Consider the following 26,549-nt stretch of genomic DNA (forward strand, 5'->3'; position numbering starts at 1 on the left):
CTGGTGCAGCCACTATGGAAAACAGTATGGAGATTCCTCAAAAAATTAAAAATAGAACTACCATACGATCCAGCCATCCCATTACTGGGTATTTATCCAAAGAGCTTGAAGTCAGCAATCCCAAAAGTCCTGTGCATCCCAATGTTTATTGCAGCACTGTTTACAATAGCCAAGACATGGAAGCAACCTAAGTGTCCAGCAACAGACGAATGGATAAAGAAGATGTGGTACATATATACAATGGAATACTACTCAGCTGCAAAACAGAACAAAATCATTCCATTTGCAATAACATGGATGGACCTTGAGAGAATTATGTTAAGTGAAATAAACCAGTGAGAGAAAGATAATCTGTGTATGACTCCACTCATATAAGGAATTTAAAATTATGGACTAAGAACAGTTTAGTGGATACCAGGGGAAAGGTGGGGTGGGGGGTGGGCACAAAGGGTGAAGTGGTGCACCTACAACATGACTGACAAACATTAATGTACAACTGAAATTTCACAAGATTGTAACCTATCAATAACTCAATAAAAAAATAAGCATAAAATAAAATAAAATAAAATAAAATAACAATAATAAATCTGTCCCATGTTCAGAAATCATATGATTTTATAAAATGAAACTATATTTTCAAAAAAATTTAGTGAGCAGAGTGGGATTATCCTACATTTTTGAAAATCTATTTAATGACTGGCTTAATAGAAGACAGATTTTCACATTTGCTTATATATTCAATCTCTTACAACTCATGTAGCCTCTAAAAAATCTCCATGATATGAGAGAATGAGAGTAAAAAAAGAAAAGTACTATTTTTTATACTATTTAGTATATAAGCATATACTAATAAGCATTAGTATTATTATTAAAATTATTTTGGCATTGTGGATCCCCTAAAAGGATTTAAACACCCATAGTGGTCCCTGGATTATACTCTGAGAACCATTATTGTACAAAATAGCTATAGAGAAAAATATCACAAAACTGTACTGTTTGTAGGAAGGCCAGTCAAAATGTATGAAAATACTCAAGATTATAAAGGAATAGAGTTTGGAGATTATATCAAGGAGATAAAGTAAATTCTAAGAATACATGTTCTTCACTATTTCTCTTGAGTCAAAAGAAAGGGAAAAAAACAGGAAAAGAATATTTAGAAAATAAGACGACTACTGTCAAAACCATTAGATACAATATTATCTGCCCTGAGAGATAAATAAAGGTATAATGTTGAATGTGTTCATTAAGAATCAGATAAATTTGAGAGAACCATATGTTCAAACAGATAAACTTGAAAAATATTTTAAAGGTATATCTTAAAAAATTCCAGAAAGCCAGAAAGGGAAAATAAAGAAAAAATAAGCATGACACAAGAAGTAACTTTAAAAAGATTTTAGTTGAAAGATACAATTTTAGTTATATTCAAAGTTTGTTTACTAAATTGACTCAAGAATTTTTAAAATTTGAATGATATTATGAGAAATGACAAAAACTTCTCAAAATTTATGCACTAAAAAGACCACAGGAATTTGATAATTGTATCGGCAAGGCTTAATTAGTAAATATTCAAAAGATACCTAATTTCTGTATTCCGTAAATTTTTCCAAAGCATAGGAAAAAGAGGTAAGTGTTCTAAGACAGACCATTGTCCTGATATCAATACCTCAAAAGGTAGTCACAAAAAGAAAATAATACAATCTCACTCATTACTACAGAGGGAAAAATCTTAAAATAAGTATTAGCAAGCCCAATTGAGTGTTTCCCATTCAAACAAAAACACACAATGACTAAGGTTTGGTTTATGAATGCAAACAAAGTTTAAAATAAGAAAATATATTGACTTAATTCCTTATCTTAGTATATTAGAGGAAAAAATAAGACTCTCAATAGAGTCTGTAAAGGCACGTGATAATATTCAACAAATGTTTGTGCTTTATGTTTAATCCAGCATCTCAGTAATAACTTTCTTAACATGATAAAGATGACCTATCAGAAATTACATCATATTTGAAGATGAAATAACATAGGCATTAGCATCAAAGTCAGAAATAATACAAAAATCCCCATTTACCACCAATATTATTCTAGAATTTCTAACCTATGCAAGTAAACAAGAAAAACAGCAAAAGTACGATTGTTGGAAAAGAGGAGAAAAATGATCATTTTTCTAATGCATACCTTAACAATCTGACAGCACCAACTAAAAAATCATTTAAAACTCATAAGTTAGAGACTAGAAAAATCAACACAGTCTTTTATAAAAGCATTAGTCTGAAATTATAATTTAAAATTTCTTCAATTCTCAATAAAACATAAAAAACATTTTGGAATAATCTTTAATGTGCAAGACCTATGTGAATAAAACTGAACACTTAGTGAAAGCCATAAGAATAACTGAATAAATGTCATATATACAGAGGTCCTTAATCAGATGATTCAATATTATAACATGTCTATTCTCCCATAATCAGTTTCTAAATATAATTCCATTAAAAACACATATCTTTTATTATACAAAATGATTTTAAATTTCATTTGAAGAAATAAAACATAAGAATAGCCAATAACAATGAAAAGTGACTTGTCTTATCAAAAGTCAACATCATAAAGCTAGAACGTTAAAATGTTGTTGCTTTTAAATAAATAGACACAAGAACATCACATGTGATAAGGATATTATAAATACCTGGTAGAATAATAGTTAACAAATGGTGTGGGGATAATTTAATCACTATATACAAAAATACAAAGTTTTATCCTTACTACAATCCAAAACTAAAATAATCTCCAAATGGAGTAATATTTAAAAGTGAAAATATAAAAACAGGAAAACATTCGAATAAAAGGATTCATCTTTCTATAATCCCATGGTTGGGAATGACTTTTTTAGCACTATATAAAAAATAGAAACCCCAAATACTCACTGATTTGACCACAGTAGAATTAAAAGTTTATGGATAGCAAGACACTATCAACAAAATGAGTACACAAATGATAGACTGGGAAAAACATATGATAAAGGCAAATTTGACTGAAATGATCTTTTCCAAACTAAATGGAGTAAAACTCTATACAGCAAATCCATACCAATCGAACAACATACAAAGGATATGAACAAAGAAAAAGAAAATAAACAAAGGCAAGTCACAAAGTAGGGAATGAAAATGATTGATATAAAAAAAGTTTACTTTCACTACTGATAAATATGATGTAAGTTAAATCTGCATGTTTCTTAATAAAAAATCTGTTGGCCATTACTTTTGGCATTTCCAAAGGAGGTAAATATTTCCTAAACATCATTTAAGTTTTACATATTTTTAAAATTAATTATCAAATAGTGACCCAATAAGAGGGAAGAACAAGTGAGCCATGAGATGAGATTTAGAAGGGACAATTAAGAGTTGGGAACATAACGGAAACAGAAATTATAGTAATAGGGGAGGGGCTTATTAGGAAGGGAGCTTACAGCAAATTTAGTTTATTTCTAGGCAAAGAGAAGGAGAACCAAAAGGAGAGCTATCTGGAAATGTGCCATAAGATATAGCTTCAGACAGAATGAAGAACATGATAATGCCAGAAAACCTGTCTGAAGACAAGAAAGAGCGGCATAAGGGTCTAAAGTCTGGAGAACAAGCCAGGCAAGATTAACTGAAGGACATAAATGAGAGCCAGTTTTCTGCATGGTATAAAATTAGGCTTCCTTTAGTAAGTTGCCCAAAAACACTGAGAAATTTTGAATAACAAAGAGGACTAAGATTAAGGGTACCAAGTAGAATTCTAGCTTCTCCGTGAAATAATTCAAGCAGCGGTACTCCTTGTGGTCCTTGGAAATGTGGACACAGTGTCTTTATACACAGAGCCAAAGGCTACTTCCAAATTGCGTATTTTAACAAAAGGAGATCTATGGATACCCTGCCAGTTGTCCCCTGACTGGTTCTAGAAAGTCAGGATAGCATGCAGATATGTGAGTGTTCTGTGTCAATAGCTAAGATGGAGCTATGATTATAAAAGAAATTATTATACTTTCAATAAGGGAAAAGATGGACACAATTGAAAAATATTAAGAATAAAGGAATTTTTATTTGTATTTATATTTTTCTTGTGACTCCAAGATGATAGATGATGTATTGTATATTATTGATATTAAAGCTCTTAGGTACATGGATAGGATCAATAGAACTGACATTTGTAAGGAAATGTTAAAAGATATCAATAAAGTTACTATCTTGCATAATTTATAAGGATCTCCCTTATAAATATTTCCTAAGTTCTATCTGTTTCACGTTTAAGTCACTTAATTTTCCTTTATTCACCTCAATGCACAAAGTTATTTGTTGAGCAGTTTATGAGTACTTCATAATTCCCATCCCTTTACCTTTTCCAGATGTGTTATGCTATTAGGTAAGTCATCTGGTCAATTTTCTCATTTTCCTAGTGATCTCTCAGTTGACTTTGGCAACACCCACAGTTTTGCATCTCAGATTATATACTAATTATATACTATAATAATATAATATAATAATATACTAATTATATACTAATCTAGCATCCATGTGCTGCTTTTCAAAGCTAATTCTGCAATTGTTTGGTTTCAGATCTTTCTTATCCACATCTATGGAGCTAAGCATAATAAATGGTGTCATAAGTTTGTTTTCCCAGAAAAGAGATACCAAGACAGAGGCAAATGTGCAAAAGGTTTATTGAGAAGTACCACCTGTTAAAGGAAAATGGACAAAGCAAATTAAACAGGGAGAGCCAGTTTCTGCCAACCAAGCGGGAGCTTGGAGCAATGTCTGTCTATCTGAAAGTCCCACACTGGGCAGAAATGGCCAGGTCGTTGTAACACTGTCTTACTCAGTAATTGGCTGGAAGCTGCCTAGAGAATAGTGTGACCTCAACTTGAAAGCAGAGGTGGACCCTGAAAAAACTAACAGCTGGAGCTGTCAGCTAACTGCACTCCTCACATCTGAGCAGCCACAAATGATGTCTAATGTTATTCTTGTATGCTCCTGCCCTAATCTTATTCATCTAACTTCAAGTCTTTTCCCTTTAGTCTCAGTAAAATTTTTCATTAAAGGGGACATGCTTCATTTATTTTATTTTTACTGCCAGTGACAAGCAGATGGCCTGATACCAAGAAAGCATATAATAACTATCTTCAAAACTTTATTAAATGGCTAAATTTAGCCCCTTATGTGTTGATGAGGTCCTTAAGGTACAGCTTCACTTCCAAGCTATCATTTTTGCTTCTTTAGACCCCAAAAGAAGGCTGAATTAAATTACCCTTAGCCTCTGGTAGCGCTAGTATCTGCCCTTACAAACTGTTCTGATAAATATATCATACTTTCACCTGACACTAAACGCCACTATTTCCCTTGACTCAGGACAACTCTAACTCCCTTGATCAGACCCATTAGATGTAGGCAACTGACGAAACTGGATTTGAATTTGTACACTCCTCTCAATTCTATACTTTATATAATCAGTCCCTGCCCAGGGAGCTCTCCCTGGCTCTTCCCCCTCTCCCTACAAGTTCCAGCAGAGAACTTGCTTGATTCCAATTTTTGAGGCCTTAGAGTTTGTTACAGTGCTAAGGATACTCTATGTATTCACAAAATATCCATTCGAAATGAACTGTATTGCTGAAGGGGCCCCACATGACTGTTAGACAATAACAATGGGGAATTTTTAGAGAAGGTGTAAGAATGTCATTTTAAAGCTCCTTTCTTAGAATTATATAATCTAGAACAACATCCCAGAAGCTCATTGATAATAAAGGTCAGTTTCCAGTATAAGGAGACACTCACTTCACAAAACAATGAAATTTAAAGAAAAGTCTGACCACAAGTAGTTTCTTTTTAACACCCTACAAAATAAACGAGGTGACCCATTCCACATCTCCTGAATCTGATACAAGGTCAACCCTCTCAATACTTTCTTAGTATCACTTACTGCTAAACTAGACAAAGCAGAGAGCAAAAGTAGATTCACTATTTCTTGGCTTATAATGTTATGGAGCCCTTGATCAACATATTTATCTGAGTTTAAAAGAAGGTGTAATAAAACAAAAATTCAAATATGATTAGTTACTTGAATTTATAAAATTAGGGCAACCTCACCCTGTCATGCAGGCTGTGCTCTGTACAACTCATTTTTCTAATGGTAAAAAGAGAACTACACCTCACCAAAGAAGATATGAAAAGATGTTCAACATCATATATCATTAGGGAACTGCAAATTAAAGCAACAATGAAATACTATTACAGACCTATTAGAATGGCCAAAATCCAGAACACTGACACCAAATGCTGGTGAGTATATGGAGCAATAGGAACTCTCATTCATTGCCAGTGGAAATGCAAAATGGTATAGCCACTTTGGAAGACAGTTTGACAGTTTTTTTTTTTTTTTATAAAACTAAATGTATTCTTACCATATGATTCAGTAATCATGCTCTCTGGTATTCACCAAAAAAACTGAAAATTTAGGTCCACACAAAAACCTGCACATGGATGTTTAAAGTAACTTTGTTCATAATTGCCAAAACTTGGAAGCAACCAAGATGTTCTTCAACAGATAAATGGATAAACAGTAGCACATTCAGACAATGAAATATTATTTAGTGTTAAAAATAAATGAGCTGTTAAGGCATGAAAAGACAAGAAGAAAACTTAAATGGATATTACTAACTAAAAGAAGCCAACCCCAAAAGACTACATACTATATGATTCCAAGTATATGACATTCCAGAAAAGAAAAAAACTATGGAGACAGTAAAAATATCACTGGTTTCCAAGGGTTAGGGGGAGGTAGGGATGAACAAGCAGAGCACAGAGGATTTTTAGGGCAATTAAACTATTCTGTATAATACTCTAGTAGTGAATACATGTCATTATATATTTGTCAAAATCCACAGAAGCTACAACACCGAGAATGAACCCTAATGTAAACTATGGACTTTGGGTGATAATAAGGTGTCAAGGTAGGTTCATCAATTGTAGCAAATGTACCCCTGTGGCATAGAATGTCAATAGTGGGGGAGGTTGTGCATGTGTGGGGACAAGGAATATATGAGAACTTTCTGAACTTTCTACTAATTTTGCTGTGAATCTACAAGTGCTCTAACAATATTGTTTATTAATTAAAAAGAGAACTGATAATGTGGGATATGATACAAAAAAGAGATTTTTTAAGGCAATATTTCTATATTTATGTTATAAAAATGCAGGTAAAATCTTTTTATCCACAATGAAAAATTTTTATTGTTTTTATTATGTAAATGAAACATGATTTCTGATTAGGAAAAAAAGAATACATAAAACTGTCAGAAAGAAAGCAATAATCACCTAAAATTCTGCCACTTTACCACTATTAACATCTTGATGACAATGCTTTCATGTATTTTTTCATGCATATGTGGTATAATTAAAAAGTTAGCTTATATTTTTGAACCACTATTAAACATTATATTAAAAAACAAACAGTTCCTCAGGTTTAAAAAATAAGCATATAAACCCTTAGGGAAATGTATTTCATAATAATTAATGGAAACGGATCACAGAAGGATTGAATTTCAGGACATTTTGTTATACATTGTTTTACAAAAATGGCATTCAATATGGTATGTATATAGTTCTATCAGTATTAATTACAAGAAAAATGAATCTTTGGAAGCAAGGATAAAAACAATAAAAGAAATCTGGAATTCAACCAAATCAGCAGTTCTAAAGCAAATCTTACTTTAGTATAGGTGACTGCTATATTAGATTATGTTCTGTGTTTCCAGGAACTCTACGATGCCATAAAGGAGTACAAGATGCGAACACCCAATGTATTAGAAGTGGTTCAAATTAAGAGATCTCTTCCAGAAAAATTGGATTGGCGTGCCCTATTGATCCTTTTCCTGTTATTGATAACCAAGGAGAACATATGTACCCTCTCCAGCAGATGAGTCAAGACAAAGGGTGTGAAATTCCAATCTTCATGCCTCACAGGAGGGTGGTTCTCAAGTTCTCAGAAAAAAATTGCGCCATGATTCTAGGAGGTGGGCTATTAAAGAGGATAGAGATCCACAACATGCAGACTTGTCCTTTCTTTCTCTGAGGTTGAAACAGTAAAGATTCTTAGCACCACTCTTTCTTACCTCCTATATGCTTTCTTTCCTTTCTAACAACATATGACTAAACCAACTTAAGGAAGCTTCAGATGTGGGGGTGTGGGAGTAGAAGCAAAGAGGGCAATTAGGCTACCTCTGAGATAAATATATGACAAATTGCTTTTCCCTCCTCTGAATCTCTTTCCTTTTGGCTCCAATGCTGTGACTTTTCCTCATTCTATATCTCTCATAAAATTCATATTTGCATTATAGGAAATAAGTGAAAGAAAACTATACAAGCCAACACAACATAGGTAACGAAGAATATCTAATAATTCAGCTTATGTTACTACAGCTTTGCAATGGAATTATAGTCCAAAACCTGTTAGGAACTGCTTTGTTTGCTATTACTCCCTGTACATATATTTAACTCAGCAACCTTTGAGGAAAAGAGTTGACTATGTCAAAGCAGATTTCAAATATTCTTGGGTGTCCCAGCATAATCCACTACAATAGTATCTAGATTTCCCTAAAACCCATTATAATAATATACAAGTTTCCCTAAAACTTTGTCTAATTGACCACCATAATTCTATATTTATGTCAACCTACTCTGCAAGATGAGCAACCACCTTTTGACCAATATCTGTAAGCCATGGATAAATAATGTCTCTTGCAATTGTTCCAGATCCTTAATTTCTTCTATTCTGACCCAGTTTTTACCAGATTCCTTCCTCACATCTCCTGAGTTTTTGTTCTGTAGCTCATTTACAGTTTATTTTCACACCATAAACTCTGGATGTTTATATGGACTTCTGGCTTTGTAGCATGGCATTTCCTAAGTGAATTTCACTTGAACTCACTCCTCTGGCTCTTTCCATTTTAGATTACCATGAATATGGGAAGTTTTAAGCACTTTAGATGCAAGCACATTTCATCCTCAAATCAGAGCAGATTCATACATTGATTAATTTATCTAATCACTGAAACTTAAATTCCATCCTTGACTAAGCCTTTCCAATACTTTGCTCATGATAGCATTTTTTTAATGAACTCCCAGAATTAAATGTTGATATTTTCTCCTCTTTACCCCTTTCCCTACTCCCTAACCATTTTAATATTTCTCAGATCCTAAGTTCTCTGATGCACTCTATGGTATCAATTGTTATCAGTATAGTTTCTAATAAACCAAGCTCCAATTCACTAAAGACTAGATATGTGAGTAGTAAAAATAAAAGAATAGTATATCACTTAAGTGAGCTGAAGAGGAGATTACAAATGAAGCCAGAAGAAGATGGAACAATTTTATATAAAAGGAGTAAAGATTAAAAGATGAATCTTATAATTAAAAATCATTTCAATTACTTTGAGAAATTGAGCTGAAGACAACTTCTATAATGTTTTATGAATGGTAGCTAGAAAAAATGAAAAAGCAGAAGACAATGTACATATTTATAGAATATGAAAGAATAATTCTTAATAAGTGGCATTAATAATGATGTTAGCAGAATTATCAATAATAATAAAGAGCTTTAGTAAACTCCTTATAATGAATATATTCTACCAAAAGTTTCATAATATTCAAAATACTTCCAAAGCTCTGACAATGGTATGTGCTATGCAACTTTATAGATATTAAATAAAATAACCTTTGTAATATGAATATTTTATTCCTATTTATGCACATATAATAGTCACTTGCCATAACACAATATACACACATATAGATGAATATACATTATATGAATACATATATATACATATATCTGTAATGTGTGTGTGTATATGTGTGTATATTTATGTCCAAATTGGTTATCAGTATATAACATATCCATATCCAAATTGGTTATCACTGTACAAGATTCAGTGGAAATCTCTTATGTATAAAGCATATAAAAAAGCAGGTGATGTGATTGAAATCAGTGAGTTTATATTCTTAATAGAGGGCCAAAGGACACTTCATATGAACTTTATACTTTCATATGGCATACTAACATCTGGAGCAGATTAATACAGTTGGCATTGAATGCTAATGAGGAAAAACTTTTGAGTAGTATACATTTGCCTTTTAAACCTATGTTTTTATTCAATAGATAACTTTTGTGGGATTTAAGGGTCTGCAGAACATTCCTGTGCTATATCAAGAACAGATGTCTTCAATTACATTGAAATCAGACTAATGACAGTCTGGACCTTTTGTAGTCCCTTCTAATCATGCTATGTAGTGGAAACATTTGTAGCTTAGGCTCCTCAGGAACAGGTCCACATAGGAAGGAGTTTATTTCTCACAAACACAGTGATTTACTAATTATAAAAAGTTCATCCTACTTAATTATACTACAATGTCGAGTCTTCATTTCTACCATTACTTAATGTCCAAATCAAAATAAAATTTTAAAGATTAAAAAAGCACAAACTCTAGAGTCAAAAGAGCTAGAGTTAAGAACTAGCAATGTCACTCAACTGTGGGAGCTAAATGCCTCCAAGCCTTAGTCTCCTATTTATAACAATGAGATTAAAAATACATATCTGGGAGACTGTATCAAGATGGCAGCATAGGCAGACTCTGAACTCACCTCCACCCACGGGCACAATGAATTTACAACTACTCTTGGAACAACTACCCCTGAGAGAGAATTGAAAACTGGATAAAAAGAACCTCCACAACAAGGGACAGTGCTGACTGAGGTGGAAGAGGCAGAAATTCATTTTTGCAGAGAAAAAAAAATCACTGTCTAGCTGCAATTCTTCATAGCCAGCCAGGAGCAATCTTAAGGTACAAAGCTTTCCCTGGAGGAGTGGGGGATTTAAGTGGGGGAGCATTACCACTATAAGCAGCTTCTGGACTCAGCATAACTGAGACAAATGTCATAATACTTATCTTTGCTGGCTATTAACTACAATGGGAAATACCGAAAAAGCATCCTGTTAAAGGGCCCACACACAAATTCACTGATTTTGGAAAGCAATCTGAAATCACTAGAAAGAAAGGTGCACACTCTTTTGGTGAAAAGAGACTCACCTGATAGGCTCTAGGTGCATCTCGTGAGAGGTGAGACCTCCCCAGGGACTGAGACATTGGTGGCAGCAAATATTGTGACCTAGTATAGCTGTGTTGACACAGACTCTAGCAGAAACCATTGGAGTTCTTCCCCTGGCCTGTTAGCCCAGGGATTGCCCCACCTACTAGAGGAACAATTTAATCCAGCTCAGCCAGGGCAGGCAGCCCACCAAACAACAAGACCTCAGGAAACTTGTGGGCTAGGATAGGCGGGGTGACTGGAACCTCTGCAACCCAGCAAGTGAGTCCACCTCTGTTGGGCAGGGTGTGCATGAGGGGTGGGCCTGCATTGGTGGAGTGTATGGGGGCTCTGAAGTGGCGCAACTGGCTCTACTTCAGTGGGTCAGGGCACATACAAGGGGCAGGACTGTGTTGATGGAGTGTGTGGCCCTGTGGGCAGTGGGGCTTGTCCGCTGCAGCAGACTTGTGTTTCTCAAACAGCCACATAGGGTATAGGCTCCAACTTCCAAAGCCTAAAACTATTGAGTGCTCCCATGCCTGGAGCCAGCCCCATTCAGCTGCAACCCTGAGAGAGCTGACAACTGCCTTACAGACCAGAGGTCTACAGCAATTGTAATCCCCTGAGCCTAGCAACCAGCCACATTGGAGGCATATTCACTTAACAGAAAAACTGCATCAGGAATGTGCTATTAGACCTTAGAGCCAACTGTGCCAGGGCTCCTCAGGCCCAGCAGAGTGACTGAAAGCACCATAGCAGCCACACGCAATCAGGCACTACAACCACCCAGCCAGGGGGATAGCTTAGCCTTCCTGGGACACTGCAGCAAAAACAACCCTGTCCTAACAGAAGAACACACACAGCTCACACAGGGGATGCTCCTGGAGCATTCAGAACTGGTGATGAGAGAGAAGAACACTACTGGGCCCCATAAGGCATCTCTTACATAAGGCCACCTCTTCAAGATCGGGAAATGTAGCTGACCTACATAATACACAGATCTAAACACAGAGAATCAAGCAAAATGAGGTGATAAAAGAATACATTCCAAGTAAGGGAACAGGACAAAATCACAGATAAAGAACTAAAATAAACAGAAATAAACAATCTACCCAACAAAGAGTTCAAACAAAGAGTCATGAGGATGACCACTGATTTGGGGAGAAGAATGGATGAACTCAGTGAGAACTTAACAAAGAATTGAGAAATATAAAAAAGAACCAATCAGAAATGAAAAATACAATACTGGAATAAATCACTAGAGGGACTCAATATCAGAGTAGATAATACAGAATGGATCAGCAAGCTGGATGAAAGACTAGAGGAAATCACAGAAGCCGAACAGATAAAAGAAAACTGATTTGAAAAGAATGAAGACAGTCTAAGGGACCTCTGGGGCAATATCAAGTGCACTAAGATCCATGTTATAATTGTCCCAGAAAGAGAAGTGAGAGACAAAGGGGAAGAGAATCTATTTAAAGAAATAACAGCTGAAAACTTTTCCTAACCTAAGGAAGGAAACAGACGTCCAGGTACAAAAAGTAGAGAAAGTACCAAACACGATAAACTCAAAGAGGCTCACACCAAGACACATCAAGACACACTATAATTAAAATGTCAAGAATTAAAGATAAAGAGAGAATCCTAAAAACTATAAGAGAACGGAAACATGTTACATACAAAGGAAACCCTATAAGGCTATCAGCTGACTTCTCAGGAAAAACCTTAATGGATAGAAAGGAGTGACATGATATATTTAAACTGCTAAAAGGAAAAATCCTACAGCCAAGAATACTCTCCCCAGCAAGGCTATCATTAGGAATGGAAGGAGAGATAAACTGTCTCTCAGACAAGCAAAAACTAAAGAAGTTTATCACCAAGAAACCAACATTAAAAGAAATGCGAAAGGGGCTTAAGAAGAAAAGAGAAGCCCACAAATAGGAATAAGAAAATTATCAAAAAAAAGCAATAAAATCACCAGTAAAGGCAAATATATAGTAAAGGTAGCAGATCAACCACCTATGAAGCTAACATGGAGGTCAAAGAGAAAAGTACTAAAATATCTATTTCCATAATAAGAGGGTAACAGAGACACACAAAAAAAGAGGTTAGATATGGTATCAAAAACATAAAATGTGGGAGGAGGGGAGTAAAAGAGTAGAGCATTTAGCAAGAGGTCAAACTAAAGAGACATCAACTTAATATACATTGTTATATACATAGGTTATTATATATGAACTTCATGATAATCACAAACCAGAAACCTATAATAAATACACAAAAAAATTAAGAGAAAGTAATCCGAGCATAATAATAAAGACATCAAACTTCAAGGGAAGAAACAAGAGAAGAAGAAAGGAACAGAGAAGAACTATTAAAAAATACTGAGAAGAAAAGTAAAAAAATGGCAATAAGTACATTCTTATCAATAGATACTTTAAATATTAACAGACTAAATGCTCCAGTCAAAAGGCATAGGGTGGCCGATTGGATAAAAAACAAGACCCATATATATGCTGCATACAACAGACACACTTCAGACCTAAAGACACACACATACAGAAAGTGAAGAGATGGAAAAAGATGTTCCATGCAAATGGCAATGAAAACAAAGCTGGGGTAGCAATACTTATACCAGATAAAATAGACTTTAATACAAAAACTATAGGAAGAGACAAAGAAAGGCACCACATAATGAAAAAGGAACAATCCAAGAAGAAGATAATATCTATGCACCCAACACAGGAGCACCTAAGTATATAAAGCAATTATTAACACACATAAAAGGAGAAATAGACAGCAACAGGATAGTAGTAGGGCAATTTAACACTCCAATGATGACAATGGATAGATCATCCAAACAGAAGATCAATAAGGAAACACTGGACTTAAATGATACATTAGACCAGATGGATGTAGTAGATAAATACAGAACATTCCAAACAGATATGCCAGAAAACAGATTCTTTTCAAATGCACATGGAACATTCTCCTTGACAGATTACATATTAGGTCACAAAAAAAGTCTCAATAAATTTAAGAAGACTGAAATAATACCAAGCATCTTTTCTGACCACAATGGTATGAAACCAGAAATCAAGTATAGGAAGAAAATCAGAAAAGCCACAAATATGTGGAGATTAAACAAGATGCTAATGAACAATGATTGGGCCAATGAAGTAGTCAAAGGAGAGTGGCTGGCCCCATGGCTGAGTAGTTAAGTTCACGCTCTCCACTTCGGTGGCCTGGGGTTTCACTGGTTTGGCTCCTGGGTGCGGAGCTAGTACTGCTCATCAAGCCATGCTGAGGAAATGTCCCATATAGCACAGCCAGAAGAACCTACAACTAGAATATACAACTATGTACTAGGGGGCTTCAGGAAGAAGAACCAAAAGCATCTCAAGCAAACAATCCAACACTGCACGTAAAGGAACTGTAAAAAGAAGAACAAAGCCCAAAATCAGTAGAAGGAAGTCAATGATAAAAATCAGAGGAGTAATAAATGGAATAGAGAGTGAAAAAAGTAGAAAAAAAAATCAATGAAACTAAGAGTTGGTCTTTGAACAGATAAACAAAATTGAAAAGCCCTTAGCTAGATGCACCAAGGAAAAAAGAAAGAAAGCTCAAATAAATAAAATCAGAAATGAAAGAGGAGAAATTACAATGGATACCTCTGAAATACAAAAGATTATGAGAATACTACAAAAAGCTATATGCCAATAAATTGGATGATTTAGGAAAAATGTATAAATCCTTAGAATCATCAACCTTCCAAAACAGAATCAAGAAGAAATAGACAATTTGAATAGACAAATCACCAGTAAGGAGATTGAAACCCTAATAAAAACCTCCAAAAATAAAAGTCCAAGACCAGACTGCTTCCTCGGTGAATTCTACCAAACATTCAAAGAAGACCTAACACCTATCCTCCTCAAATTCTTCCAAAAAATTGAAGAGAAGGGGAAGCTTCCTAACTCATTCTACAAAGCCAACATTACCCTGATGCGAAAACCAGACAAGCACGACACAAAAAGAATATTACAATTCAATATCACTGATGAACTTGGACGCAAAAATTCTCAACAGAATACCAGCAAATCAAATAGCCAAACCAACCCTGATAAAAAAGAATAAAGTGGGAGGTATCATACTCCCTGATTTCAAAATATACTACAAAGCTATAGTAATCAAAACAGCATGGTACTGGTAGAAAAACATACACAGAGATCAATGGAACAGAATCGAGAGCTAAATACTAAACCCACACATTTATGGACAACTAATTTTTGGCAAAGGAGCCAAGAACATACAATGGAGAAAGGAGAGTCTCTTCAATAAGTGGTGTTGGGAAAACTGGACAGCCATATAGAAAAGAATGAAAGTAGACCATTATCTTACACCATGCACAAAAATTGACTCAAAATGGATTAAAAACTTTAATCTAAGACCCAAAACCATGAAAGTTATAGAAGAAAACATAGAGAGTATGCTCTTCAACATCAGTCTTAGCATTTGTTCAAGTACCATGTCAGACCAGGCAAGGGAAACAATAGAAAAAATAAACAAATGGGACTACATCAAACTAAAAAGCTTCTGCACAGCAAAGGAAACCACCAACACAATGAAATGACAACCTAACAATTGGGAGGAGATACTTGCAAACCATATATCTGATAATGGGTTAACACCTAAAATATATAAAGAACACATACATCACAACAACAAAAAAACTAAAAACCCAATTAAAAAATGGGCAAAAGACCTGAACAGACATTTTTCCAAAGAAGATATACAGATGGCCAACAGGCATATGAAAAGATGTTCAACATCACTAACTGTCAGGGAAATGGAAACCAAAACTAAAGTGAGATATCTCCTCACACCTGTCAGAATGACTATAATTAACAAGACAGAAAATAATATGTGTTGGAGAGGATGTGGAGAAAAGGGAACTCTCATACACTACTGGAGGGAGTGCAAACTGGTGCAGCCTCTATGGCAAACAGTATTGAGATTGCTCAAAAAATTAAGAATAGAACTACCATATGATCCACCTATTGCATTGGTGGGTATTTATCCAACAAACATGGAAACACAAACACATAAAGAAATATGCACACCTATGTTCATTGCAGCATTATTCACAATAGCCAAGATTTGGAAGCAACCTACGTGCCCATCAAGGGACAAATGGATAAAGAAAATGTGATATATACACACAATAGAATACTACTCAGCCATAAAAAAGGATGAAATCTGGCCATTTGTGACAACTTGGATGGACCTTTGAGGGTATTATGCTAAGCAAAATAAGTCAGGGGGAGAAAGTCAAATACCATATGATCTCACTCATAAATAAAAGATAAAAACAAGAACAAATACACACATAGAGAGATTGGATTGGTGGCTACCAGAGGGGAAGAGGGGAGGGAGGAGGGTGAAAGGAGTGATTAGGCATATGTGTACAGTGATGGATTGTAATTAGTCTTTGGGTAGTGAACGTGATGTAATCTAGAAATCAAAATATAACAATGTATACCTGACATTTATATAATGTTATAAACCAGTATTATCATATTAAAATAATTAATTAATTAAAATGTAAAAACAAAAAATAAAAATACCTATCTCATAGTTGTAGAGAATAAATTATATATCACATGCAGAATATCTAGCACAGTGCCTGGTACACAGTAGGCACTCAATAAACATGTTCCTTTCTACTTCCATTGTGCCCTCAAAGCAATACACAATTTTGCATAAAACAATGAATAATATTATGCTGTATGTAAAATTATCAGCCTTTAATAAACTTAATATTTCTCTATGTTTTCCAGTAGTAAGAAGTGATTTTACTTTACTATTAATAACTACTTGCAATAATTAATGAGAAAACATACATATACAAAGCATAAATTATAAAATGGTACAAGTAATTCATACACTACAAAAAGTATATTTTTATTATGTTATTATATGATTTTCCTCACATAAAGATAATCTCAAGATGAATATTAACAATATAATGGAAGATATTTAAAAGATATTGAAGAAATTCTTATTAATCCTACATAAATTATAACCGTAGCAACTTAAATAAAAATATTTCAAAAAAAAGTAACAAACTAATTATACTTACACGTTTCCTATGCGCAAGCATTCCTGTTATATTAGTTTCAGGATGAAAAAAGAGTTCCTTAAAGAGTTTATCTTCAAATCTTTTGTGTATGTAAATCCATTTTGTTTCATCAATAAGCTTTTCCTGATACTTTTTACACAAAAACAAGGGTCTGAACATAAGGGGGGAAATTGTCATTTAGTTCTTTTGCCAAAAGAAAAATAAATAAATAAGAAAACTAAACATGAGTTCATTTACATCTTAGAAAACAAAGTGGTAAATTTAATGTAATATTTGTTTTCATATTATTACTATATAAAACTATTTAGGTACTAAGGTTTGTTCATCAACATTCATCAAAGAATGAATGAGTGCTGAGAAATCTCTGGTGATATGAACCCACAAGAAATTCTCTACTTACATCTGGATATGGATTTTATAATATAATGACAAGGAGAACATGACTAAATTATCTACAGAAATCTAAGGTAACTCGTATGAACTCTTTTTCATTTTTCCTTTCCAGTAAAGAAGTAACTTTTTATTTCCAGCTAGGAAAATTACTCTAGAGCAGTGCTGTCCAACAAAATACAATGTACACCACAAAATAATTTTACATTTTCTATGAGCTACACTAATAAAAGGTAAAAATAGGTGAGATTAATATTAATATTATGTTTATTTAACCCACTATATCTAAAATATCACCTAAAACATGGCATCAACAAACTAAAATCATACTAAATAGTAAAGTACTAAATATTTTCCCTCTAAGATCAAAAGTGAGGGAAGGGTGTCCTCTCTCACCTAACCTATTCAACATTTTACTGGAAGTCCTACATAGTCCAATAAGGCAATAAAAATAAAACCATAGACCAATCTCACCTTTGAATACAGATGAAAAAATTCTGAATATTAATAAAAAGAATCTAGGAATGCAAGTAAAAAAAATAACACTATGATAAAGTATTACAAAGCTCATTACATAAACTAATGAAGGAAATATGTATGATTACATAAATAGATGTAGAAAAGGCAGTAGATAAAATTCAGTTGCCAATCCTTATTTAAATATGTCTATAAGAGATGATATCCAAGTAAAATACTTAAATATCATGGAGACAACTTACCAAAACTCAATAGCATTTATTCTATATGATGCAATAGCAAAAAAAATTTGAATTAAAATGATGAATGAGGTAGGAAGTTTAATGTTACTATTATTATTAAATAGCAGAAGGAAAACAAAATCAATCAAGAAAAACAATCTTCCTATTTCTCAGATATTTCTTTCCTGAGGAAGATTAGCCTTGAGCTAACATATGCTGCCAATCTTCCTCTTTTTTTTGCTTGAGGAAGGCTAGCCCTGAGCTAACATCTGTGCCAATCCTCCTCCACTTTATATGTGGGTCACCACTACAGCATGGCTGATGAGTGGTGTAGCTCTGTGCCCAGGATCCAAACTCGTGAGGCAGAGCATGCCAAACCTAACCACTTTGCAATGGGGTCACTCCTTTCAGATTTTTTAAGTGGGTTCCTTATATTCATTCCTTCATTCAAAATATTTCACGAATGATCTACAAATTAGGGTAAAATACTGTGAAAGAATAAAATGTATAATGGCTTAAATAAGACAGAAATTTACTCTTCTCTTATGCTGACCAGTCTAAGCTGGTGGGGCAGCTCTGCTCCATAAAGTCATTCAATCTTGCCTCATCATACTCAAAGGAACTGTCATGAACCCACGTAACTGATGCATTCTAGCCCAAGGGAAAGGAAAGACACGATAACAAAGTGGGTATAATTACCATTTAAGCACCCAAAGCAGCAATTATACTCATTACTTCTGCTAAATTACAAAATGTAACAAAAATGTGATCATATGAACACACTTAGCTGCAAATAAAACTAGCTAATGAAATTGCTGGTGGTAACTCAACTGACAAAAGAAAATAATGGATTTTCATGAAAAAGTAGTATTCTGAAAATGACCAATAGGTTCTATGTGAAGAAAGTCCCTAATACCATGAAGCTTACATTCTCTCATAAGTAGAGCTAGATCATACAGAAATAAAACACTAAATATATAATAAGGGAATTGCTTTTCATATAGGCTAATCTGGGATAGTATTGCTGAGAAGAAACAAGATATAGTGGGAATCTCAGAAAAACATTCTAGCAGAGCAAATAGCAAATACAAAAGTCAAGGCAGAAGTATGCTTAGGAAGACAAGAAGACACTTGGCATGTTTGAGGAACAGGAAGAAGGTCATTGGAATGAACAGTCATTGCAAAGTCTTGAGCATATGAGTAGCTTTGAAAAAGATCACATTGGGGAGACAATTTCTGGAGCACAGATGCAAGAAGTCTGTGGATCCTTTTTCCCAGTGAAATAACCATAAATGATTAAAATTATTTTAAAAAAGAACCATTTAAAAATCTCTAGAAGTTGTCCTAGAAGCATATACAGCAAATAAACAAATAAACATTTATTCAAGAAAATCTATTAAATCTCAATAAGAACAGCGAGAAACTATGACATTGAAACAACTTGCTCTCTCCTTTCTTTCTACCTTCCCCCCACCCAAGTTCAGACTGACAGAAGTTCCGTTCTAAGTAGACACAGCCAAGACCCCCCCAGCTGAGAGCTAGAGTAATTCCCCAAGACTCACCCTAGTCCAGGTCCATGTTTTAGAGAATATATTCCAGGCAAGAATGGTTGAGACGTCTTGGGCTGTCTTCCACTCAGCCCTCACTTGCAAGGTAGAAGCTCTAATGCAGGTGCAATAGGTAGAGAATACTGGAGCCCTGATTGCCCTTGCCCCCAGCAAGTGATAAACAACTAAGAGTAGGCTGGGAGTTCCTTGAGAATAGAAAGATAAACTGTAAAATATCTCGAAGTTTACCAGCGGGAACCAGAAGAGACAGCTAAGAAGAGCCCATCTGGGATGAGGAAAAAACTGTGAAAACTAGCCTCAAAGATTACTTTTGCAAAGGGCCTAATTTTAAAAGGATCAGATTATGAAGCAATTGACTTCCCAGAGCATTGTTAAAACAATAATCAGCTGGCAATTAATGGAGGCTAATAATAGTTGTAATATGAAAGAAATTCAGACAACATAACAGAGAAATCAGAAAAAGAGACAATCAGAGCTCTGCATGGGCCAGCCCGGTGGCTTGGCAGTTAAGTGTGCTTGTTCTGCTTTGGTGGCCCGGGGTTCACCAGTTCAGATCCCAGGTGCGGACATGGCACTGCCTGGCAAGCCATACTGTGGTAGGTATCCCACATATAAAGTAGAGGAAGATGGGCACGGATGTTAGCACAGGCCAATCTCCCTCAGAAAAAAAGAGGAGGATTGGCAACATTTAGCTCAGGGCTTATCTTCCTCAAAAAAAAAAAAAAAGAGAGCTCTGCAAAAATCAATGTTAACCTCAAGGGTAACTGCATCTGGCCAAGGCTGTGCCCTCTAAGGAACACTATCAGATGCTGCCCAACATAGGGGAAATAGACTTCAATAAAATAGTCCAGCCAAGTCATTAAACAAATAAATAAGAAAACAATAAGTCCTGGGCGAGGAGACCTGTATCCAGGGTTGTCACAACATATTATGTAAAATGTCATTTTCAACAAAAAATTATGACACAGGCAAGGAAACACAAAGTGTAACCTATACAGAGAAAAGGAGCAGACCTTTGAAAATGCCTTTGAAAGGACACAGATGACAGACATAACAGCTAAAGACTTCAAAGCAGCTATTATAAATATATTTAAAGGAAAAAATCTCAAATAAGTAAAGAAAGGTATAATGACAATGTCTTTTTGAATAGAAATTATCAATAAAGACATAGAAATTATAAAAAAGAACCAAATGTAAATTCTTCAGTTGAAAAGTACAATAACTGAAATGAAAATTTTGCTAGAGTATTTCAACAGTAGATGTTAATTGGGAGAAGAAAGAATCAGAAAACTTGAAGAGATTGTTGAAGACTATGCTGACAAAGACAAAAAATAATGAAGTTGAGTGAATAGACCCACAAAGAAATGTGGGGTACCATTAAGACCAATATATGAATAATGGGAGCACAAAAGCAGAGGAGAGAGAGAGAAAAGAGGCAGAAAAAATATTAGAAGTAGTGGCTAAAACATTCTAAAATATGATGAAAAAATTAATCTACATATACAAGACCTCAACAAACTACAAGTAGAATAAACACAAAGAGATCTACATGCGGATCCATCATGGTAAAACTGTTGAAATCTAAAAACAAAGGGAAACTCTTGAAAACAGCAGAAGAAAAATGACTAGTCATGTACAAGAAAATCCCAATAAGATTAACTACTGAGTTCTCATAAGAAACAATGGAGGTCAGAAGGTATGACATAATCAAAGTGCTGAAAGAAAAAACTTTCAATCAAGAATTTCATATTTGGCAAAACTACCTTTCAAAAAAGGAGGTGAGAAGAGGCAGTGACATCACCAAGATGGCAACATAGTTTGTTCCTCAACTCACTACCCAAAACAACATGGACAAGACACAACTGAGAGAATCCTAGAACATGGGGGTGAGGCTAAAACACCTCCCTGCACCACAGAGATCAAGACAGACCACATTAGAAGAGTAAGAGGAATGGCTACAGGTTGACCACTCTGCTCTTCCCCTAGGCCAGTGAAGAAACATGTCAAGAAGTCTCCCCTGAGCCTACGTTTCCTCCAGGGAGAAAAGAAAGCCCAGGCGTGACATCTGGCACCCCCAACATTGCAAGTCACCTTATAGGAGCCCCAAATTCTTTCTCACATCACAGGGACCACAGAGAAATCTGCAGGGGTCAACTACTTGGAATCTGATTGTGAGAGAAAAGAAGAGAGGAGCTCCCAACAATCAGCACTTGGATCTAAGCAGACCAAGTTCCTAACTGCAGAGCCCAAGTAGTAGCTGAAACCAGCAGATTTGCTAATCTGCAAAACCAAGTTGTTGGCACAATCTGACCAGTGAACTCAGCAGGGTACAGGTCTGCCTGATTTGGGTCCCTAAATGAGGAGTTTTGCTCTTCCTGGAGCCAAGCCTAGCCATGCCCAGGTAGAGAAGCTGAGTTGTAGCCTCACTCATTTTGGAGTATGGCCCCTGGCATAATCCAAGAGGAAGGGCTGGCAAGAACATGTGGAAGCTGTATAACCCAGCAACATTTGAGCTCGGAGGCAGTCAGACACAGCTGATTGCTTCCAGAGCAAAGCCAGTACCAGGTACAGAGAGTTTCCCTTCTACACTCTGGCAGAGGAGTTAATTCACAGCCTCACTTGCTACGGAGCATAGCTCCTGATCCCTCCCAAGAAAAAAGCCTATTTTGGAAAATTTGGGAGTTGTCTGAAGTGGGTCCTCCCTGTCCTGTCTAGGTAGGAGAGCTGAGTAATAGCCCCATTCACTGTGCACCATGGTTCCTAGACACATATGACAGGAAGGGCTAGTGCAAATACTTGGAAGTTTCTGTATAACCCAGCAAAGCCTGAGCCAAGAGGTGGGCACACAGAGTTGATTGCCCTGAGCAAAGCCAGTGGCCAGGGAACTTGGGGAATGAGCCTGTTTGAGTCAAGACCACAAAGAGCTTTACTAGCCTTGGAGCTGCATTTTCTGATGTACCCAGAAAAGGAAACTAATTTGTAGCCCCACTAATTGCTGAATATAACTTTCAGCCTGCCAGACCAGGAAATCATACTAGAGCACACAGGAAGCTGTGTAGCCCATCCAACAGCCCTGCTTACAGTGGCACCTGAACAGACAGCACTACCTTTGGCTTTCCCTGTCTTCAAAGCAAAACTAGTAGCCTCATTGGACCAGGATATTCAGTCACACTTGTGCCTGACTCCAGTCCCCAAACAAAGCCACACATGCCTTAGGTCCCATCCAGTTGCCCCACGAGAGCAGAGAAGCTAAATCATAGCCTTACCTATTGCTGAAAATAGTACCTAGTCCTTACCATCTAATAAGCCTGACCCTTCTGCAGAGCCTATCCTACAGCCTCACTTGGGCAGTCTGAGCTAACAGTCCTAACCAGTACTTCTCAGCCAGTGGCACACACCTCCAACCCCCAACCTCAGACTTTTAACGGGTGCCTCACCCTCAAGTAGATCCTAATATCAGGACCCACCTGTCCAAGGATGCTACTAGCAGACCTATCCAGAAACTCAAACTGAACAGACTGGTGAAGAATTGTCTCTGCCAAAGCAAATCTATAAAGTCTGGAAGAGGAGGCTACTTACTCAAACGAGCAGATACGAATGTAAGAAATCAAAGATCATGAAAAATCAGGTAAATATGACACCACCAAAGGAAACTAATAAAGCTCCAATAACAGACCCTAAAGAAATGGATACCTATGAACTGTCAGACAAAGAATTCAGAATAATCTTCTTAAAGAAGTTTAGTATACTACAACAACACGCAGATATACAACTAAAAGAAATCAGGAAAACAAAGTACAAACAAAATGAGATCAACACAGAAACAGAAACCATCAAAAAAAAAAAAAAAAGAAAAACAACACAAACAGAAATCCTAGAACTGAAAGATACAATAAGTAAGCTGAAGAATTCAATAGAGACATTCAAAAGTAAACTTGACCAGACAGAAGAAAGAATCAGCAACCTGGGAAATAGGAAAATAATTTGAAATTATCCAGTCAGAGGAACAAAAAAGAAAAAGATTGAAGAAAACTTATGGGACTTATGGTATACAACGAAAAGAAATACTGTTTACATTATGGAAATTCCAGGAAGAGGAGAGAAAGAGAAAGAGATAGAAGATGTATTTAAAGTAATAATGGCTGAAAACTTCCCAAACCTGGTGAGAGAAAGAGACATTCAGATCCAAGAGGCCTAAATTAACCCAAATGTGTTGCCTGAATAGGGCTACACCAATACATAATTAAATTGTCAAAAGTCAAAGAAAAAGAAAGCATTCTGAAAGCAGCAAGAGAAATGAGAGAAGGAACAAACAAAGGAACCCCCATAAAACTATCAGCAAATTTCCTAACAGAAACTTTTCAGGCCAGGAGAGAATAGGATGACATATTCAAAATATTGGAAAAACTGTCAACCAAGAATGCTATACCCAGTGGAGCTGTCCTTTGGAAATGAGGGGGGGTATAAACATGTTCCAAAAAAAAAAAAAGGTGAGGGAATTTGTTACCACTAGACCTTCCTTACAAGAGATGCTAAAGGGACTTCTTTGAGTGGAAATATAAGGACACTAATTAACATCATAAAACATAATAAGTTGGTGTAAAGCTTTGTGGTACTGATAAATATATAGTCAAAGTTAGATCCTGCAATATTGCAATGGTGCATAATTCACTAACAACTCTTGTTTAAAAGTCAAAAACCAAACATATTAAAAATAACCATAACTACAATAATCTCTTATTAGTTACACACTATAAAAACTATGCAAATTGTAACATCAATAACCTAAAATATAAAGGGGAGGAGAAGTAAAAGTGTAAAGCTTAAAAATTCTATTGAAGTTGGGAGTGGGACCAAGATGGCAGAGTGAGTGGTCTTCTTTGTCTCTCCCCTGTCAAATCTACAACTTATTGGACATTCACCAATTAACAAAGGATATCCAGATAGCATCTCAAGATGCCTAAGAGACTTGTGCTGCTATACATCGGAAGGCAGATGGACATCCCCCCGGGAGGAGGTGGAAGTAGGTGAAAACTCTCTGACCCCCGACTCCTGACCCCCAGACAGCCTAGTTCCTGCAAGAGGCTCTCTTCCAGCAGACTCCCCCATAGCATTGCCACACACCAAGGGCGGGAGTGTGCGCTCACCAGCAGAGTGATGGTGGAAACAGGTGACAACAGCCCTACCTAAGCCCCCCGCGATTACACCTAAGCCCAGGGGGAATCTCCAGGGTCCCACACCCACCGGCAGGGAAGGCCTGCGCTTGCCATTACCAGGGGGGCCCTGCCCAGAAACCAGAACAAAAGAAAGCTCCCAGCGAGTGGATTCCCCAGCATGGCACCAGACCACCAGCTGCTGCTGGGCCCACGGTCTCCAGTGCACGGGTCGGTGCAGGGGGCGCCCGGACTTCCCATGGATGTGCTTGGGGACAGGGTTGGAGCTCCAGCGCCTGGCTCGGTGGCCTGGGGGGAGGTTCTGGGGTCCTGCACCCCCCCGGCAGGGAAATCCTCTGCTCGCCATTAGCAGGGAGGCCCTGCCCAGAAACCAGTACAAAGGGAAGCTCCTGGCGAGTGGATTCTCTGGCACGGCACCAGACCACCAGCTGCTGCTGGGCCCATAGTCTCCAGCCCTGCATGGGTCGGTGCAGGGGGTGCCTGGACTTCCCGTGGACATGCTTGGGAACTGGGTGGAGCTCCAGCACCCAGTTCTGTGGCCCAGGGGGAAGCTAAAGGGTCCCACAACCCCCCACAGGGAAAGCCTCTGCTTGCTGAAAGCAGGGAGGACCCGCCCAGAAACCAGTACAAATGGAAGCTCCTGGCGAGTGGATTCCCCGGCACGGCACCAGCCCACCAGCTGCTGCTGGGCCCACAGTCTCCAGCTGTGCATGGGTCGGTGCAGAGGGCGCCTGGACTTACCGTGGATGTGCTTGGGGACTAGGTGGAGCTCCAAAGCCCAGCTCTGCAGCCCAGGGGGAGGCTCCAGGGTCCCGCACTCGCCCGGCAGGGAGGGCCCCTGCTCACCATTGGCAGGGAGGCCCCGCCCAGCATTCGGAACACTAGGAAGCTCCCTAGAGCAGAATTCCCCACAAGGCAGCAGCTTACCAGCCACTGCCAGGCCCACGAACTGTGGCCATGTCTCAGGCGAGGCAAAGGGCTACCAGAGATCCCGTGAGAGTGGTGTGGGGCAGAGTGGAACTCCGGTGAAATGGCTACATGGCCCAGGGGGGAACTCCAGGTTCCTACAGTAGCCTCAGCGAAAGCCTCTGCACAGCACTAGTGGAGAGGTCCCGACTGGCAATTGCAAGGTGGGAAGGCCCTGGGGCAAAAGTAGCACAGCTAGGTGAGCCAACGACAGACTGCAGAAGATACCCATAGCTCTGCTTGGACCTATAGTGGACAAGTGTGATCTTGTGGGCTGTCAGTGACAAAGGTGCGATTATAGGTGATCCTGCTCCCGGCTGCTGGGAAAGCCCATAACACCGCTGCAGACCACAAGGAGGTAGTGCATCTAAGTGGGCTGCAACAGTAGGCACCAGCAGCCTGAGGCCCACTTGCGATTGCTCCCACAACCGATGAGGGACCCCACAGGAACACCGTGACTACAAGGAGAGTTCAAGGCCCAGCCAATAACAGCAGACAG

General features: G+C 37.1%; 1 protein-coding gene across 1 annotated transcript in view; it reads right to left on the reverse strand.

Annotated features, from left to right (window-relative positions):
- Positions 1–26,549, reverse strand: part of LRRIQ3 (leucine rich repeats and IQ motif containing 3) — a 203,328-nt gene that overhangs the window by 79,829 nt on the left and 96,950 nt on the right. Inside the window, exon 5 of the mRNA XM_046645668.1 lies at positions 17,255–17,405. Within this exon, the coding sequence (XP_046501624.1) occupies positions 17,255–17,405 (151 nt within the window). The remainder of the gene's footprint in view (positions 1–17,254; positions 17,406–26,549) is intronic.

Source organism: Equus quagga, chromosome 18, assembly GCF_021613505.1.
Source record: "Equus quagga isolate Etosha38 chromosome 18, UCLA_HA_Equagga_1.0, whole genome shotgun sequence".
Lineage (NCBI taxonomy): Eukaryota > Metazoa > Chordata > Mammalia > Perissodactyla > Equidae > Equus > Equus quagga.